Source organism: Lampetra planeri, chromosome 25, assembly GCF_965212315.1.
Source record: "Lampetra planeri chromosome 25, kcLamPlan1.2.h2, whole genome shotgun sequence".
Classification (NCBI taxonomy): Eukaryota; Metazoa; Chordata; class Hyperoartia; order Petromyzontiformes; family Petromyzontidae; genus Lampetra; species Lampetra planeri.
In genome coordinates this window covers 5,967,551-5,985,977 of record NC_136131.1, presented here as the reverse complement: position 1 = coordinate 5,985,977, position 18,427 = coordinate 5,967,551, and the positions used below count along the sequence as shown (strand labels likewise).

General features: G+C 54.3%; 1 protein-coding gene across 2 annotated transcripts in view; it reads left to right on the top strand.

The window, feature by feature from the left end:
• The first annotated feature begins 3,059 nt into the window (after positions 1-3,059).
• The window catches only part of UBR2 (ubiquitin protein ligase E3 component n-recognin 2), a 32,520-nt gene continuing 17,152 nt past the window's right edge, over positions 3,060-18,427 (top strand). Inside the window, exons 1-24 of one of the 2 annotated variants that reach the window (XM_078605997.1) lie at positions 3,060-3,196; positions 5,908-6,170; positions 6,668-6,746; positions 6,854-6,961; positions 7,496-7,626; positions 8,168-8,306; positions 8,532-8,594; positions 9,017-9,140; positions 9,559-9,666; positions 9,799-9,887; positions 10,179-10,277; positions 10,733-10,899; positions 11,417-11,516; positions 12,056-12,184; positions 13,062-13,233; positions 14,038-14,099; positions 14,556-14,666; positions 14,805-14,870; positions 15,128-15,247; positions 15,709-15,772; positions 16,099-16,223; positions 16,343-16,395; positions 17,525-17,627; positions 18,096-18,144. In XM_078605997.1, the coding sequence (XP_078462123.1) occupies positions 3,086-3,196; positions 5,908-6,170; positions 6,668-6,746; positions 6,854-6,961; positions 7,496-7,626; positions 8,168-8,306; positions 8,532-8,594; positions 9,017-9,140; positions 9,559-9,666; positions 9,799-9,887; positions 10,179-10,277; positions 10,733-10,899; positions 11,417-11,516; positions 12,056-12,184; positions 13,062-13,233; positions 14,038-14,099; positions 14,556-14,666; positions 14,805-14,870; positions 15,128-15,247; positions 15,709-15,772; positions 16,099-16,223; positions 16,343-16,395; positions 17,525-17,627; positions 18,096-18,144 (2,635 nt within the window). In that variant the 5' untranslated portion in view covers positions 3,060-3,085. Of the gene's footprint in view, positions 3,197-5,907; positions 6,171-6,667; positions 6,747-6,853; positions 6,962-7,495; positions 7,627-8,167; positions 8,307-8,531; positions 8,595-9,016; positions 9,141-9,537; positions 9,667-9,798; positions 9,888-10,178; positions 10,278-10,732; positions 10,900-11,416; positions 11,517-12,055; positions 12,185-13,061; positions 13,234-14,037; positions 14,100-14,555; positions 14,667-14,804; positions 14,871-15,127; positions 15,248-15,708; positions 15,773-16,098; positions 16,224-16,342; positions 16,396-17,524; positions 17,628-18,095; positions 18,145-18,427 lie in introns of both variants that reach the window. The other variant, XM_078605996.1, reaches the window with a different exon arrangement.

Genomic DNA, 18,427 nt, shown 5'->3' with positions numbered 1-18,427 from the left:
CTTGACTCCAGCTACGACCCCGCTTACGTCACGGGGTCCCCCCTTTATACTCGAGGAGATGTGTCGTCATGTACGCCGTCCAGAGCGCGTGACGCCATCGCACCGGACGGCGCACATGACGCCACGACCCTCTTCTACTCTACACATGTACTGATGAGTCCGTGGCTGCAGATGTCTGTTTCGCTGCTGCCTCGGACGGCCACATTTATTAACTTGTAGTTGGTGGCCTAAACCAGTGATTCGGAACCTTTTTTGGCTACTGTAGCTCCAAATCAAGTTTTAGCTCTTGTTGAATTTTGTTTCAACCGAGTCAACCCTTGCCTGACCCAACATGGTTCTGAGAAATTAATGTATGAATAATGAACATCAATATTTGAACCAATTGCCCATTTTGTGAGGTGTCTTCGTAACTGCAAGCAAATAAAAAAATCCAATGGACGCGTTACATGTTATTGTTTATGATCGATGAGTTTAGAAAGGTCTTTCATATCGTTCTCGGTTACCATATGGATTGTAGATATTTAATATTGGCAGATTCATACATGATTATTCACGAATGACTCGTGTATAATATATTTTCACATTTATAAATCACCTCATGTACCCCCTGGGACATTGCCACGTATCCCCAGGGGTCCGCGTACCTCCGGTTGAGAACCACTGGCCTAAATGATTCAGATTAGTTCTTGAGCTGGTGGTCTGGACAAGGCTGAGAGCATTACACATGCGACGTGGCAGTCGTATGACGTGCAGGCGGGGCATATTCATGGGCGGGCGGGTGGGATCCACCGCATTTCTGGGAGGCTCAACAGTGAGCCATGGTGAAGCTGGTGGCCCATCCCCCCGTTGTTTAGCTCCGCCCACTAATCACATAGCCACGCCCACTCCGCCGCTAGCCCCGTGACATCACTCGACGTTTCTGGCGTATGACGTTAACTGGCGTGAAAATCTCAGCATTGCCGTTTGGGAAAATATGTTGTCACGCGGTCACACAATTTTTTTAAGGTATTAGCAGGAAATCCTAGGTGTTGCCCGGGTACTTGCGGATATCTTTTGTGAACGCATACCTGTGAACCCATCCGGTTTACTCGTAAGTTGAGTTTTCAGGTCCATACGGTGGACAGCTATTTCAATAGGGCAATATTTTGTCTATGTGTTTGTGTTCCTCGCCTGTGATGGGACGTTGTAAGATGAACATTGCGATTTATAAGGGCATAGGGTGACCAATAAGATCTGAATTAATATGTAATAAGTCAGGCACTGATAAGGGGTTGACTGGTATGTGAATGTAGAGTGGCTAAATCATTGTATCCAGGAGGGAGTCAATGGCGTTACAGCAAATGTTAAGATTTTTCTGTGCCATGGGGCCTGTAATAAGTGTAATATAACGTGCCACAATAGGGTACGAAATTATATAGCGAAGCTTTTTACTGGTAGGAACCTCCTGGTTACACCAGCCCACAGGGGATTATTGTGTCCGTCGTGCAGAGAGGGGCTGGGTGGGGAGGGAGGGGCTGGGTGGGAGGGAGGGGCTGGGTGGAGAGGGTGGGGCCGGGTGGGGAGGGGCTGGGTGGGTAGGGGCTGGGTGGGAAGGGTGGGGCTGGCTGGGTGGGGAGGGGCTGGGTGGGGAGGGGCTGGGTGGGGAGGGGCTGGGTGGGGAGGGGCTGGTCACCCCGTGGTGCCCTTATAAAACTCAACGTTTAACCTACTCACGCCGGCTTGTGCCCGCCCTCACAGTCGGGCATATTTGCGGAATACACCACGCCGCTGTTGACCCTGGCCATTGACCGAGCAACCCAACGTTCCTACCAGCTCCCTCCGTCCCTCCGCAGGAATGTGTTCAGCGTGAACGTAAAGACGACGGGCGTGCTCACGAGGGCTTTACCGTGAATTGGAATCGCCACAACGGGGTGTTTTGGATGATGCAATCAACGGCAAATGTTCGATTAACTTGATGAGGAGGAGGAGGTCATTATCATACCTGTCAACCCATACGGTTTACCCCGTATTCTTGTACAGGGAGATTGAGTTTCCAGGTCCATATGACGCACAGCTGTTTCAATACGGACAACACAAAAATGTGTTGTCTATTTGTTTTGTGTTTCTCTCTTGTGATGGTACTTTGTAGTATGAACGTTGAGATTTGTAAGGGCACGGGGTCATCAACACGGTCTGGATTGATCTGTAATAAGGTAGGGTACTGATCAGGGGTTGACAGGTTTGCATTATGTAACTGTTAGATGTGCCGGGCCAGGTTCACGTGCTGGGTTGGTGATTGTGACGTCACCTGGAGCGTGTGTGTGGGGGGGGGGGCGTTGGGGGGGGCTCCGGCAGCCCCCCCATGTGGCTCAGGTTTTCCGCGGGGTTCTAAAAGGTAACATCTGCCTAGTTTGTGGATTTGTATTCGGAACACAGAGACTTTCATTTCTATATATAGTAATTGAAGATATATAAAATAAACATAAGATTCTAGATTTGAAGTTTTCGTGACTGCAAGGATCCATACTCTTTGGTTCTTTCGGTAAAGTCACGTAGGTAGAAAATAAAAAAATAAAAAATAATAAAAAACATAAGATAGCACAGGGTGACGTAATCCATGTCATTGCATCACTGACGTCACCGCGAGCGTTTTGTCACCGTGCGAGTGACGTCACCACGGCCGGCCGATCAACCACGAGTGACGCCATCACAACAGTTGTCGCCAGCAACGTGACATCATCGCGAGGCAACGTCAATGCGTGGGCGTCACACACGACGACGACGCTACGGCTTCATCGCGAGAACGACATCGTCGTCGTGACAATGACGTCACAACTTCCTGTCGGTCGCGCTTCACGTGGTCCCCACGTGCTCGCGTGACGTCATCCCGTGGCTCGCCTGACGTCTTCTCGTGCCTCGCGTGACGTCGCCGCGTGCTCGCGTGACGTCACCGCGTGCCGTCATCCCGTGCCTCGCGTGACGTCGCCGCGTGCCTCGCGTGACGTCGCCCCGTGCCTCGCGTGACGTCGCCGCGTGCCTCGCGTGACGTCACCACGTGCTCGCGTGACGTCGTCCCGTGTTGTGATCTCGCGGCTCCCCCAGGAAGATGGCGGCGCGTAGCGGCGAGGCCGAGGAGGCGGCGGCGGCGTCGTCGGCGGCCGAGAGCGCCGAGGAGGCGCGCGGGCTCGGCCCGGTCTCTGCACGGGACCTGGCCCAGGTGACGACGCCTTATCCCGCGACCTTGGGGGGGTGAGGGGGGTGGGAGCGGAGCGAGGGGAGCCCCGCGCTCGCGAAGGCTTCGGGCTTAGCGGGGAAGGGACGGCGCCCGAGGGCCCCGACCGGGGGAAGAGGAGTTGAGTTGCGTGGCAAGGGCTGGGGAGAGGGAGGGAGATGGCACGGGGAGAGATTGTCGGTGTTGTGGCGAGAGAGGGAGAGAGGAGGCGGGAGGGATGGGTCTTGTGGATTGATACGTGTGGTGGGAGGAGGGCAGCGGCCTCGGTGCGGAGCCCAACTGTAGCCCAACCGAAATCGACACCAAACTGACGCGGCCCAGAGGAGAATACTGGGACAGCATCAATACACACACACAGCATCAATACAGTCACACACAGCATCAATACACACACACAGCATCAATACAGTCACACACACACAGCATCAATACACACACACAGCATCAATACAGTCTCACACACAGCATCAATACAGTCACACATCATCAATACACACACACAGCATCAATACAGTCACACACGCACAGCATCAATACAGTCACACACAGCATCAATACACACACACAGCATCAATACACACACACAGCATCAATACAGTCACTGACGCACAGCATCAATACAGTCACACACGCACAGCATAAATACAGTCACACACACAGCATCAATACACACACACAGCATCAATACACACACACAGCATCAATACAGTCACACACACAGCATCAATACAGTCACTGACGCACAGCATCAATACAGTCACACACGCACAGCATAAATACAGTCACACACACAGCATCAATACACACACACAGCATCAATACAGTCACACACACAGCATCAATACACACACACAGCATCAATACACACACACAGCATCAATACAGTCACACAAACAGCATCAATACAGTCACACACACATCATCAATACAGTCACACACACATCATCAATACAGTCACACACGCACAGCATCAATACAGTCACACACAGCATCAATACACACACACAGCATCAATACACACACAGCATCAATACAGTCACACACACAGCATCAATACAGTCACACACACACAGCATCAATACAGTCACACACGCACAGCATCAATACAGTCACACACAGCATCAATACACACACACAGCATCAATACACACACACAGCATCAATACAGTCACACACACACAGCATCAATACAGTCACACACGCACAGCATCAATACAGTCACACACAGCATCAATACACACACACAGCATCAATACACACACACAGCATCAATACAGTCACACAAACAGCATCAATACAGTCACACAAACAGCATCAATACAGTCACACGCACACAGCATCAATACAGTCACACGCACAGCATCAATGCAGTCACACACACAGCATCAATACACACACACACACACAGCATCAATACAGTCACACACAGCATCAATACAGTCACACACAGCATCAATACAGACACACAGCATCAATACAGTCACACACACAGCATCAATACAGTCACACACAGCATCAATACAGACACACAGCATCAATACAGACACACAGCATCAATACAGTCACACACACAGCATCAATACAGACACACAGCATCAATACAGTCGCTTCCTTGTCGCTCTTCTGTCGCAACTGCCACGGTTCCTGTGAACTTCACTTGTTGGTTTCTCCTCACATGTTGTGGACCCGTCTACCCCAGATTGGCTCGTCTCAACCACAGCGTTCACCACCACCACTAACACAGCAGATGACAATGACACACGGACTGCTGCAGGTCGCCTCGCTTTCTCTTCCTGCTTCACTAGCGCTGCTCCACTTTGGAATCCTCTCCCATCGTCAACTTCCTCCCAAGCACCTACAACAATAACTTGTGCTCACTTCAATAAAATAGCGCTGTTGCTGGGCCGCTTGTCATTTTGGGCTCGTGCTATGCAATTGCGTTAAATACCCACGGCCATTCGAGCCGAGTGTCGGTCCTCGGTGCCCCGTGTACTTGATCCGTTGCTTTGGGCGTGACCTCTCCTCTTCCCCGGGAGTGGGGACCTCGCTTGAGAGAGATTTTGCTACTCCAGAAGTGGGTAGATTGTGTCACGGTTCAGGACGGTGCCTTTAAATTACATACCGTAAGGGCAGTGGTGCCGCTTCCTGTTTACACATCGTGCTCGGATAATGTGTGACATGGGTTGTGTGTTTCTGATAGGTGTGTGATGCATGTATGTGATGTGTGTAGATGTGATGGGTGTATGTGATGTGTGTAGATGATGTGATGGGTGTGTGTGATGAGTATATGTGATGTGTGTAGATCATGTGATGGTGTGTGTGATGAGTGTATGTGATGTGTGTAGATGATGTGATGGGTGTGTGTGATGGGCGTGTAGGTGATGTGTGATGAGTGTATGTGATGTGTGTAGATGATGTGATGGGTGTGTGTGATGGGCGTGTAGGTGATGTGTGATGAGTGTATGTGATGTGTGTAGATGTGATGGGTGTATGTGAAGTGTGTAGATGATGTGATGGGTGTGTGTGATGAGTGTATGTGATGTGTGTAGATGATGTAATGGGTGTGTGTGATGCGTGTAGGTGATGTGTGATGAATGTATGTGATGTGTGTAGATGATGTGATGGGTGTGTGTGATGAGTGTATGTGATGTGTGTAGATGATGTGATGGGTGTGTGTGATGTGTCCGTGCGTCTAGGCCTGGCAGCAGTCCCCGACCCTGCGTGCGGACCTGTACTCCCACCTGGCGCTCCACGTGCCGCGCGTGTACTGCACGGCGGCCGCGGGCTGCGCGCATAGCGAGGACTTTCTGGCCGGACAGCTGCTGTTGGAGCCGCTCGAGTGGCTGCTATGCGGTGGGTGGGACCCCCTGGAGCGGTTCGGCACACTCCGCCAGGAGGCCCAGACGCGTCAACTGTGCGGACACGCCTTCAAGATGGGGGAGCCCACGTACTCGTGCAGGTGGGGTGGTGCGTTGGTCACTCTGTCCAGCCACCAGGGTCAGGGGATCTCGGGGTGGAGGGCGGGGTTGCCTGCCACAGAACGTGGCATTGTGTCGGAGCGCAGTAATTGGTGGTGCGGTAATGGCGGCCGTGCCCCACAGCAAGGGCCTGTGTCCGCTTCCTTACTTGGACGTTTGTAGTTTTCCACCAGTTTTGCATGGCTTTTCTTCCAAAGCTAAAATAAATAGGTAAATTCATATGTAACTGCTATTGGCCAAACATCCAAATGCTGAGAAATTACACGACAATTCACTTACTTGGAAGACACATAGCAGTCATCACCTCCTGTCAAAACTGGCAGGACCCTGCTGAAAAGCGTCTTGAGACTCGGTGAAGCTTTCCGGGTAGACAACTGTTATAGTAATAGGCTGTTAGTTAGTGTTGCTGTTAGGAAAGGGGGTGCTAGGTGCTGTGCTTATGGTGCGTGTGTGCATTGCCGCGTGTGTGCTGCTGCAGGGAGTGTGCGATGGACCCCACGTGCGTGCTGTGCATGGAGTGCTTCCAGCACAGCGTGCACAAGAGCCACCGTTACCGGGTAAGACCTCAGTTTAGCCACAACCCAGACTCCTGCCGGGCACAGACAAGAGTTTCATGTGGTTCATGCAAACGCGCAGTTTTAGTTCCTCTTCTTGTTTCTTTCAGATGAACGCGTCGGGTGGGGGAGGCCTGTGCGACTGTGGTGACGTAGAGGCCTGGAAAAGCGGCCCCTTCTGTGATATCCACCTCCCGGCCAGCGGCGCACCTGACCCCGTGAGCGCAGCCCCTGTCAGTAACGCTGTCACTGATTCGTTGGATGTTTTCAATGTCGAGCTTCATAGAGTGTAGGCAGGATTACGACACTGGGTGTAATTACACAATGGAGAATGACATCCCGTTCGGAATTGAAGAGCTTTGTTCCGATTTCAAGCTGTTTGCTTCACTGCTGAGCCACCTGGCCAGTTTGGATGTATCTGTGTGTGTGTGCATTGAGCGGTAGTATAACGGTTGGTGCATTGTGCTATGAACCCGCTGACTTGAGTTCAATTCTCCGCTCAAGGCGAACACTAGTGACAATTATCTGTACCATCTCTGGGCTTTCCCTAGGTCGACTCAACCTCAAATATGTACCTGGTACGATATATAAACATCACCACTAGGGAGACAAAGGCGGCCGGGCGTGTTGCTGGCTACTCACTCCCTCGTGTGCCATGCTGGCCTTCATAGGTGCTTGCTCGCAGAATTTGCCCCAACAGTCTGTTAAGGCATTCGGGGGATCTTTGTACCTTTGTGCGTGTGTGAGCGTAGGACCCCACGTCCCGGCTGCCCTCAGATCTGGTTGCCCGTGCACAAGCCGTGTTCAGCATTGCCCTGCGCTATGCTGCCGACATGCTGTGCTGGGAGGAGGATGACACGCTGCCCCTCGGCCTGGAGCCCACGTAAGCACTCGTGCATGAGCACACAGGGGTACGCACGTGCACACACGGGCACGCACAGGCACACGCATGCACGCATACACGTACGGGCACGCTTACACACACTCAAGGATTTTCAGACAAAGATCCAAAGATCCACCGTATAGCCTTAACAGACTGTTGGGGCAAGTGCCGTTAGCGAGTAGCAGCTATGAAGGCCGGAACGGTACACGAGGGGGTGGGTGGCCAGCACCACGCCCGACCGCCTTTGTCTCCCCAGTGGTGATGTTTACACACCGCACCAGATACTCATTTGAGGCTGAGTCGACCTAGGGGAGGCCCAGGACCGGTTCAGATAATCGTCACTGGTGTTGGCCGTGAGCGGGAATCGAACCGGTGTCGCCGGGTTCGTAGCGCAGCGCGCTAACCGCTACACTACCGCTCCCCACTGATTTTCAGACACACACTCACACACCTTCAACAATTCTCAATCGCACACTTACCCAAGCTCCTGTGAGCGATGTCCATCCTCGCCCCCACCGTGTGTTTGTGTGCGCACGTGCAGGCGGAAGGGCTCGGCCTACTACTGCATGCTGTTTAACGACGAGGTGCACACCTATGAGCAGGTGATCTACGTGCTGCAGAAGGCGGTCGGCTGCTCGCAGAAGGAGGCCAGCAACTTCGCCACCAACATTGACCGCGACGTGAGTTACGCTCGCTCCCACCGCACGCTCTTAGCATAATCTGTTGTTGTACTGTATTTCTATGCTCCTGCCTTTATCGACACGTACCAATCAGTGGGGTCAAATTGAACCAAATAATAACCCCCCCCCACCACGGCCCGCACGGGACGGGGGGAGGCCTTCTTCGGACAGGGATTTGCATATGTGTTCTCTTGTCCTCCCTGTCCCTGTGGCTGTCATTGGCAGGGACGCAAGTCGGTGCTGTACGGAGAACACAAGTTATGTGAGCAGGCGAAGGCTGTGATTGAGGTGAGTTGTCATTGCATGCAGGTGATTAAGGCTCCTCAGGCCCAGAGGGAAACTGATGAGGGTTGGGTTCTTTGCTGGCTGTGTGGGTATCCGTGTGTGGTGGGGAGCGGTAGTGTAGAGGTTAGCGCGCTGCGCTAGGAACCTGGTGACTCGGGTTCGATATCCACTCACGGCCAACACCATTGACGATTATCTGAACTGGTCCCGGGCCTCCCCTAGGTCGACTTAGCCTCAAATGAGTACCTGGTGTGGTTCGTAAACATGGTTACGAGGGAGATAAAGGCGGCTAGGTGTGGTGCTTGCCACCCACCCCCTCTTGTGCCACGTTCACTTTAATCTGTGCTCGCTCAGAGCACTTGCCCAAGCAGTATGTTGAGGCGGTATGGGGATCATTGTGCGTCTCTATGTGTGTGTGCATGTAGCGGAGCACGGGGAGAGGCAACCAGAAGCCGCTGAAGGTGCGGGTGATGCTGGCAGCTGTGGTGGCGCACCAGCTGTTTGCCATGCGGCTCCTGGCGTGGCTTGCACACGTCATCTCACACTCGGGTGAGCGATGCGCACCGCACACAGCCACCACTCCCCACTACTCTGTCGTTTGTGCCGCGCTGCCCGGTGTGCCCTCAGTACCTAGTACTTAATGCGTCGTGCCGTCCCCTAATGGCAGACTACCCATTGTGGGAGTGTGCTGCATACAGCTTGTGCCGTGTCGGGATGATTGCCGATGGGGGACCCCCAACGCTAGACTGCTTTGGGGCAATGGAGATGAGATGTAATGCAAGGCTATTTGAGTGCCTTATTGATGTGATGCAAAAACATCAGCACTGGGGAGACAAAGGTGGGCGGGCGTGGCATCGGCTGGACCACCCCTTCATAGGTGCGCCATGCCAGCCTTTATATGTGCTTGCTAATAGGCCTTGCTCAACAGCGTGTGAAGGCTACACAGGGTATCTTTGTCGTTGTGCAGAGGGCCTGCGGAGGGTGCTGTGCCAGGTGGGACTGGACCCGGGGCCTGATGGGCAGGACTCGTCTCCCATCAGCCGCCTCATGCTCTACGACTCCAAACTGTGGAAGGGTAAAGGCATGCGCATGACACGGCAAAGCGGAGCTGTCCTCCGCTCTGTGTGTACTGACGCGTAACACATTCGGCAGTGGGCACTCACGAATGCGCTGTGTGCGGCCTGCTGTGGCTGGTGTTGCACTGCAGGTGCGCGGAACGTTTACCACCAGCTGCTGATGAGCAGCCTCCTCCTGGACCTGGAATACAAGCGCCGCTTCGCCATTCAGTTCACCAAGGTGAGGATGCCCGGGAAGGGGGGGAGGTGCGCGGGAGGCCACTGTGGCACCATCATCACCAATGTCGCCACAATCACCACCATCATCTTCATTATTAATACCGCGCCGCCCCTCCCTTACATCTCGCGTCACTGCTTTCCCATCGCTGGGACCGGTTCCCCACCATTGCTGTCACCTGCACTCCCACCATCACTGCCATTACCATCACCATCATCACCAGATCCACAATCATCATAACCACCACCACCACCATCATCGCCACCGTGCTGAACGGCGTGTGTCTCCACACAGAATTACCAGCGTCTGCAGAAGGACTTCATGGAGGACGACCACGAGCGCTCGGTCTCCGTCACAGCACTGTCTGTGCAGATCTTCACAGTGCCCACTCTAGTGAGTGCCTCCACCCACACCCACACCCTCACCTGTCAGACTCCTACACCCCACTGGACCACTCTCAACCCCTTCCCTCATTGGTGAGTGTGTGGGTGTAGCTTTCTACGCTGTCATCGTGGGGTTATAAGGGATGGTGGTGGTGATGGTATCGGTCATCATGGTGGTGATGTTTGTGGTTTTGATGACGGTGAAGGTGGTAATGATGGTTAAGGTGATGACGGTGATGACAGTGATGACAGTGGTGTTGTGACGGTGATGGTGTTGGTCTTGATATTGAAGGTGATGACGGTGAAGGTGACAATGGTGGCGATGATGACAGGAAATGTGATTGTGATGGTGACAGTAATGAGCATGATAATGTGGTGTTGTGACGGCAATGACGGTGATGATGTTGGTCATGGTGGCGGGTGGCAATGGTGACGGCTGTAGTGATGGTGTTGGTCTCGATGCAGGCGCAGGAGCTGATCCAGACGGAGGGGCTGGTGCGCGTCATCGTCACCGCGTTCGTGGAGCAGCTGCTGAGTCGACGCGACAGCAGCGGGCGCTTCCAGTTTGAGCGCTATACGGCGCTGCAGGCCTTCCGCTTCCACCGGATGCACGCCATCCTTGGCGACCTCAGGTGGGGTCACGACCCCCGACCTGCACCCCAAGCACCCCGCACCTTCTTGGCAGAGTGCCTCACCCCCGTGTGTGCGTGGGTTCGTGTCTACACGTATCACCTCCTGCGTGTGTATGTATAGCACCTTATGTAGCCAACCGTGCTAATTGGAGATGTGGGTATGTGAGTGTGCGGAGCGGTAGTGCAGCGGTTGGCACACTGCGCTACGAACCCAGTGAACAGATTTCAATTCCAGTTCGATTCTAGCGCACAGCCACCAGCACTACTGTTCCTGGGCCTCACTTCGGTCGACTCTCCTTCAAATGAGTATCTGTAAACATCATCCCGAGGGAGACAAAGGCAGGAGAGCGTGGTGCTGTCGTCCCATCCTCTGTGCTGTGCCGGCCTTCATAGGTGCTCACTAACAACGCTTGCCCCAACAGCCTCTTATGGCTATTATATGGGGGTCTTTGTTTACGTGTGTGTGTCTGCTTCGTTGCGTGTTCCTGTTTGTGCCCGTGCATGCCTTTGTATGCAGGTACGTGTTGGCATGCCGGCCGGCAGGGTGGAGTGAGCATCTGAGACAGCGCTTCCTTGAGGGGTTTGACGTGCTGCTGGAGCTGCTCAGGGCCATGCAGGTGCTGCGCCATGCCCTCTCATTCACAACACTTGTTGTTCGACATTGACAACAGTTTCAACGACAGCCAGTTACCTCATTACTCTTCTACCGCAACTACCGTGGTGACTGTTCCTGTGAACTTCACTCCTTGATTACTCCTCCCCTCCGCATTGAAGACCTGGTCTTCCTGATTGTCTCATATCATCCTGCACACTGTGTTCAACCACCACCATGCAGGTCACAACAACACACTCACCCACTCACTCAACCATTCACTCAACCACTCACCCACTCAGCATATTGCATGTCACAATACTCCCCTCGTCCACTCAGTCTTGTGTACCTGGCGCGGTGTGTAAACATCACCACTGGGGGAGACGAACGTGACCGAGCATGCTGCTGGCCATGCCACCTCCTCATAGGTTTCAAGTAACAATTGTTTCGACCTGGGGAGAACTCAAGAAACCAGGCTACTCTCATTCGCAAAAGTGGCCTGGGTCACCAGTTGCCACAACAGCCTGTGCACGTCACACGGGGGACCTTTGTGTGTGTTTGCAGGGAATGGACCCAGTGTCACGACAGGTGAGCCAGCACATGGAGGTGGAGCCCGAGTGGGAGGCGGCCTTCACCCTGCAGACCAAGCTGACGCACGTCCTCGCCATGCTGCAGGAGTGGTGCGCCTCTGACGTGAGTGCGACACGCCGGCACCGCGCCACGTGCGTCATCGTCATTATTATTCGGGCGATGCGCCCATCTCCCACACAGGTGGAAGGATAGTAGACGGTTCCATCTGTGACTGGTCACCTGCTGCTCTGCCCATCGAGATCATTTAGTGGTGGAACCAAAGCGTCCACCAGCTGACAGCCAGCGCCGGTAAACGCCTGCAGACCCCACACGTCGATTTCTAAGGTTCGGTCCTGTTCCAAAAACAAGTTGGGGAGCTCTACAACGTGGCACACAAAGAAGAAGAATTGTATTATTAGTAGTATTCCACTTGTTCACTCAGGAAAGGCTCACTGAATATCAAGATTCTTTTTCATGAGGTTCCTGTCATGTGTTCACAGTTGGGGGTGATGTCGCTGTGCATAACCCCATTGAGTTATTTGCAGGTCATCTTTTAGCTTTGGGGTGCGGTTTGGCCAATGACAGTTACATTGTGTGTTTATTTTTAGCTATGGGAGGAAACTGGAGAACCCGGACGCAACCCATGCAGATCAGCGGGGGAACTACAAACTCCATACAGAAAGGCGCCCGAGTCGGGAATCAAACTCAGGGCTTCTTACTCTTGGGCACGAATGTCACCATTGCGACGCCCTGCCGCTCATCATCCTTCCCTCCACGGTCAATAAAATGAGCATCTCCTTGTGGCAAAGTCAACAGCGGTCGTCCTATGGATAGCCTCGCCCCCGCCACTATAGGAATCTGGAATTTCCACCACTGGCTTTGACGCTATAAACAGGAGATGAGCACCACCTCGATGCCCACTTGAGCAGCAGGAACTCACTTTGCCTCTGGACGTGCCTCGCAAACCCCGGTTTGTGCGGCGTGTGGGGGTGCGGTGCAGGAGCTGGTGCTGGTGGAGGCGTACCGGCGCTGCGTGGAGGCGCTGGCCGCCGGCCAGGAGGAGGATGGTCCCGAGACTTTGGTATTGGCTGGCCACACCGTGGAGAGCGGCGCCTTCTGCGTTTCGCAGCGGCCCGTCAGCGTGCACCTGCCGCTGTCCCGCCTGCTCGCCGGTAACCACTGCTTCTACCTGTGTGTGCACTGGGGGGGCCAGTGGTGGGGGGGGGGTGGGGTGGCACGTGCCCCCCCCAATGATCCGATCGAAATTAGGGATTTCGATCGGATCATTGGGATTTATTCGTAATAAATCGACATTTTGCGACCCCCACTGCCACTGTGTAGCATATCATTACGTGACAGGGACTCTGAGATGATAGGACAATAGTCTGAGTCCATAATTGGCAATACGTAACGGCAAAGCAGTTATAAGTGACTCACAGAATTGTGCGCAGTTGCGTATACAGTACACGACTTCCTTGAAGACATTGACCTTCAGCGAGCGTGATGCCGATCATACACAGTTCGAATTCGACCCTCGATCGATGGCTGCGCCATCGCCGCACACGCGTCGAATAAAAAGCAAGGGACAAGTCCTTACTTACTAACAACTCTATCATTTTTCATTGCTGGAGAGGTTGCCCCCCTCTACCTGAAAATGCTGGCTCCGCCATTGTGTGTGTGTGTGCGTGCGCACGTGTTCCTGTGTCAGTGTGTCTATGGGGTGTTGTGGTGCAGCGGTTCGCGTGTTGCACTACGAACCTAGACACTCGAGGTCGATTTTTGCTGACGACCAACAGTAACGAATATCTGATCTCATCCTGGGCCTTCCTTAGGTCGACTCGGCCTCAAATGAGTTCTGCATGTGGTTTGTAAAGATCATGAGTTGATGAGAATGTGAGAGGTGAGCGGGAAAGAGGGTGAGCGAGAGGCGATGGGGCAGCCGTGACGACGCTGCTGCTGCTGCTCCCTCTCCCTAGGTCTTCACGTGCTGCTGAGCCGTACGGAGGTGGCCTACACGCGCCCCGAGCTGCTACCCCTGGTGAGCGACCCCGTGTGACCTCTTGCCACCCTCTGACCTTGCTCGCTCCAAACGTAGCGCGTGGTGCCTGCTGTGCAGAGCAAGGACCGTTCGTCTGAAAATTGTGATCGACTGCTTTGCTTCTGGTCAATCACACAGACCCCTTAAAAAATGGTGGCCATCCCGACATTCTGCCTGCCACAGGCGGGAAACCCCCGTCAGAGCCACAGTCAGCGTGACGCGGCTGATGTTGCTGGTGAAGTTGCCAAGCTTCACACATTACCTCCCGTCCAGCGACACACCTGGGAACAAAGGGGAGACATTTTTTTCCTCGTGATTGCTGGCCAGCTCTGCAGCTGATCTCTGGGAGTGTTGCAGCAGTCGGGTTTGTTGCCACTCCTCCTCGGCCGCTTGTGTCGCTGGTGCAGGAGTTGAGCGGAGAGAGAGTGACGGTGGCGCGCGTCATTTCTCTTGCAGAACGAGCTGAGCCCCCCGGCGCTCATTGAGCAGCCGCTGCGCTGCTTGGCCATGGTGGCCCAGGTGCATGCTGGGATGTGGCGCCGGAATGGATTCTCGCTCGTTAACCAGGTGAGGCTGGCGAGGGCAGTGCGAGAGCGGTGCTATTGTTCTTGTTTTGCTTGCAACGCCCCTTGATGCGCGTGAGTCGTCGCACTGTACAACAGGGATGGGGGCAGCAGTGACCTCTCACCCTTGTCCCCACCACAGATCTACTACTACCACAACGTGAAATGCCGCAGGGAGATGTTCGACAAGGACATTCTCATGCTTCAGGTTCGGTGCCGTGGCCCCTTCTCCCCCTCCTGCTCCTGTGTGTAGCTTTGTGGTGGTTGTGGTGTTGAAGTGTTGACAGTAGTGCTGTTATGGAGGTGATGGTTTTGTGGCCATAGTGTTCCGGTGGTTTTGCTATGGCAGTGTTGGTAGTTGTAGTGCGGTTATTGTGTAGCATGTGGCTATGCCAATGTAGGAGCGGTGGTGGAGTGGTGGTTGTGCGTGAACTGGAGTGGTTGTGTGGCGGCCGTGCGGTGCAGGTCGGAGCATCCATGATGGACCCCAACCACCTGCTCATGATTCTGCTTAAACGCTTCGAGCTCTTCCACCTTTTCCTGTGCCCTGAGTACGGGCGGGCGCACGGCACGGACGCTGCAAAGGCATGAAGCGCGTAACACTCACACACGACAATACCACTCTCACCACAACACCACACTCGCCACAACACCACATTCACCACAACATCACCCTCACCACAACACCACGCTCACCACAACACCAGACTGCCATATCACCACCCTTACCACTATACCAACATCGCCTCAACACCTGCACTGCCACAACACTGACGCCGCTTCAATACCGATGGTGCCACGACTTATGTATGTCTGTTGAACTTTTTTCGCACCGTACGTAGCCAATAATGCACCACCACTACCATCATCACACGCATGAGCCCACACATCCCACACCTCACTCAGCGCCACATGTTCCTGGTAGCGGTTTGTGCTCATAAACGTTACTTGTGTGTGGGTTTGTCTGCTTGTGTCCGCGTGTGTGCCTGCGTCTGTTTGGATGCGCGTGCATGCGTGCGCGTATCTGTGTGTGCGTGCTCCCACAGGACATGACGCAGCAAAACAACAGCCTCCTGGAGGAGATGCTGCACCTGGTCATCATGATCACCGGTACGAGCCGGACCGTCCTGCACAGTCATGCTGATGATGCTCATGAGTGGCGATAAACTTGCCGATCTTTACGGCCACAGTTTTGAAGCCTGTATTCGTTAAGATGAAGACGTGGTCAGCGATGTGGATCTGGTGACTAAAGGAAGCGTTGCGCTCAGTGGCCATCGGGGGTCACTGGGTGGCTCTGCACACATCCACGTCTTGTGGCAGTCATCTACTGCTCGTGTTTGTTGCGTTTCTGATGTTACGTTGTTGCTGTTGTGGTGTTGAGTTGCGGTATTGCTGGTGTTGAGTTGTGGTTGTGTTTCTGCTGCGGCCACTCCCAGGCGAACGGTTTGTGCCGGGGCTGGGCCGCGTGTCGCCGCTGGAGGTGACGCGGCGCGAAGTCGTGCACCAGCTCTGCATCAAGCCGATGGCGCACAGCGAGCTGGTGCGCTCGCTCACCGAGGACGTGAGTGGCCCTTGCCCTCTCAGCTCGCCCTCTCCGCTCGCCCCTCTCCCCCACACGGCTGTTGTTGCCATGAGCCGACGTGCCGTATGAAAGCGGCGCTCTTTGTTTTTTCTCTTCAGGAAAACCACGAGACGGGGATGGAGGCTGTGATTGAGGAGGTGGCCACCTTCAGGTACCAGGATTTGCACACGTGGCCAGACAAAGGCAATGGCCCAGGAATAAGGTTCACGTGGAGCTCCCTGTGAGCTATCACCGCGCGTGTGTGCTTAGGTGTGAGCTTGCATGTGTAGAGGAGAGAAATAGGCGGTGCGCACAGTTAAGCGGGTGCAATGGAGGACAAGCAGGTGTGCGCGTTGTAACATGAGGTTTGCACCGACAAACCGACTAGTTAAGGGGAGAAGCGGGTGCACCCGAGGTCGAACAGGTGCTATGCTGTGACCGGAGGTTGGCGCCTAGGAGACGGGAGATGGGGGGTGATGATAAGAGATGAATGGGACCACTGGCGCCGGCCTGGCGGCAGCTTAAGTGGAAGCACCTGAGGACTCGGGATGAGCAGGGGGATATAAGCGGGAGTGTGTGTGAGCGAGGGGAGTTGTTGCCGGGAACCAAGAGTCAAGACATTTTTCCACTGCCGCTCCAGCCAGAAACGGGACCTCAACCCTCACGCCGTCGCCGGGCGGGTGTTGGCTAATCCCCCCGCCCGGGACAGACGGGTGAGCGGGTCTGAGGGAGCGTAGGTGAGGGCAGCGGTGGAGATGCGGAGCTGCTGTGTGCGGAGTCGCTGAGTGCGGAGACGCTGAGTGTGGAGTCGCCAAGTGCGAAGATGCTGTGTGCGGAGTCACTGAGAGCAGAGCGGGGAGGGATTGAGTATATGTGATCGTACAGAGCGTTATAGGAGTGCCTATAACTGGCGCAAGAACAGGTGAATAAAGTGAAAGCAGGTGACTTGTTACAACGTGTCGGTGCGAGTAAATTTTGAAGAACTACACATGTGTGCGTGCATGTATGCATGCGCACGTGTGTGTACGTGTCTGTGAGTACACGTGTTTGTGTGTGTCAGTTTGGGGAGCAGTGCCCTGCTACGACCCGAGTTCAATTCTCGTTCACAGCCAACATGGGTGACGAATATTTAAACCAGTCCTGGGTCGACTTGGCCTTAAACATTAGTCCCTGCGTATGGTGTGTTAATGGGAAGACAAAGGTGGCCAGGCATGGTGCCGGCCACCTCCGCTCTCGTGTCCTCTGACGGCCTTCATAGGTGCTACTAACTTTACAGGGGGGATCTTTGTCCTGTGTTGCAGGAAGCCGGGCGTCACCAGCAAGGGGCTCTATGAGCTGAAGCCCGGGTGCGCACGCGACTTCAACCTCTTCTACTACCACTACACACGTGCAGAGCAGTCTAAGGTGCCGCCTGCACCGTCGTCTGCGTCCCCGCGTGTCTCCGCATGCACCGCCCCACCCGGCATCTCGCCGTGCTGGGGGCTTTGCTCACTGCGCTCCCCTCGCTCACTGCGCTCCCCTCGCTCACTGCGCCAGCTGCCCACGTGGCCAGGAGATGCCAGTGCAGCGGTGGATTCTTGAATCTGTCCGTGTGTGAGTGGTGGGGATTGTCGTGGTTCTCTGGTTTCCTCCCAAATGCACTCCCTACTGGGTTCAGCCACCACACTGCAAGTCACAATTCCCTCAGCCACTCACTAACTCACCCACTCATCACAATGCAGGTCACAACACTAATATTTCTAATTCTTCGCTCGTGCTGCTCGCCATTATCATCTCTTTTCCCATGCTCTTATAATTACCTCACTCAATTCAAGGCCATTTATATTATTGTTGTTGTGATGGTGTTCACCTTGATGACTGCTGTGTTCACAGGCAGAAGAGGCTCAGGGGAAACTGAAGAAGCAGAGCGGAGAACCCCTGGGTGAGGGAGCGTGTCTTTGACGTTCGTGTTTGACGTGTGTGTACATTTGTGTGTACTGTGGGTGAGTGTAATTGAAGCATATGCGTGTGTGCCATGCGGGTATCTCGTGTGTGTCCCGTGCACAAGTGTCCCCTGCGTGCATGCGAGTGTCCCGCGTGTAACGCGCGTGTAGGGTATGTGTCCCAAGTGCGAGTTTCCCGTATGTGCGTGCGATTATTCCCGCGTGTAACGTTTGTGCAGTGTGTGTGCCGAGTGCAAGTGTCCCGTATGTGTGTGCGAGTGT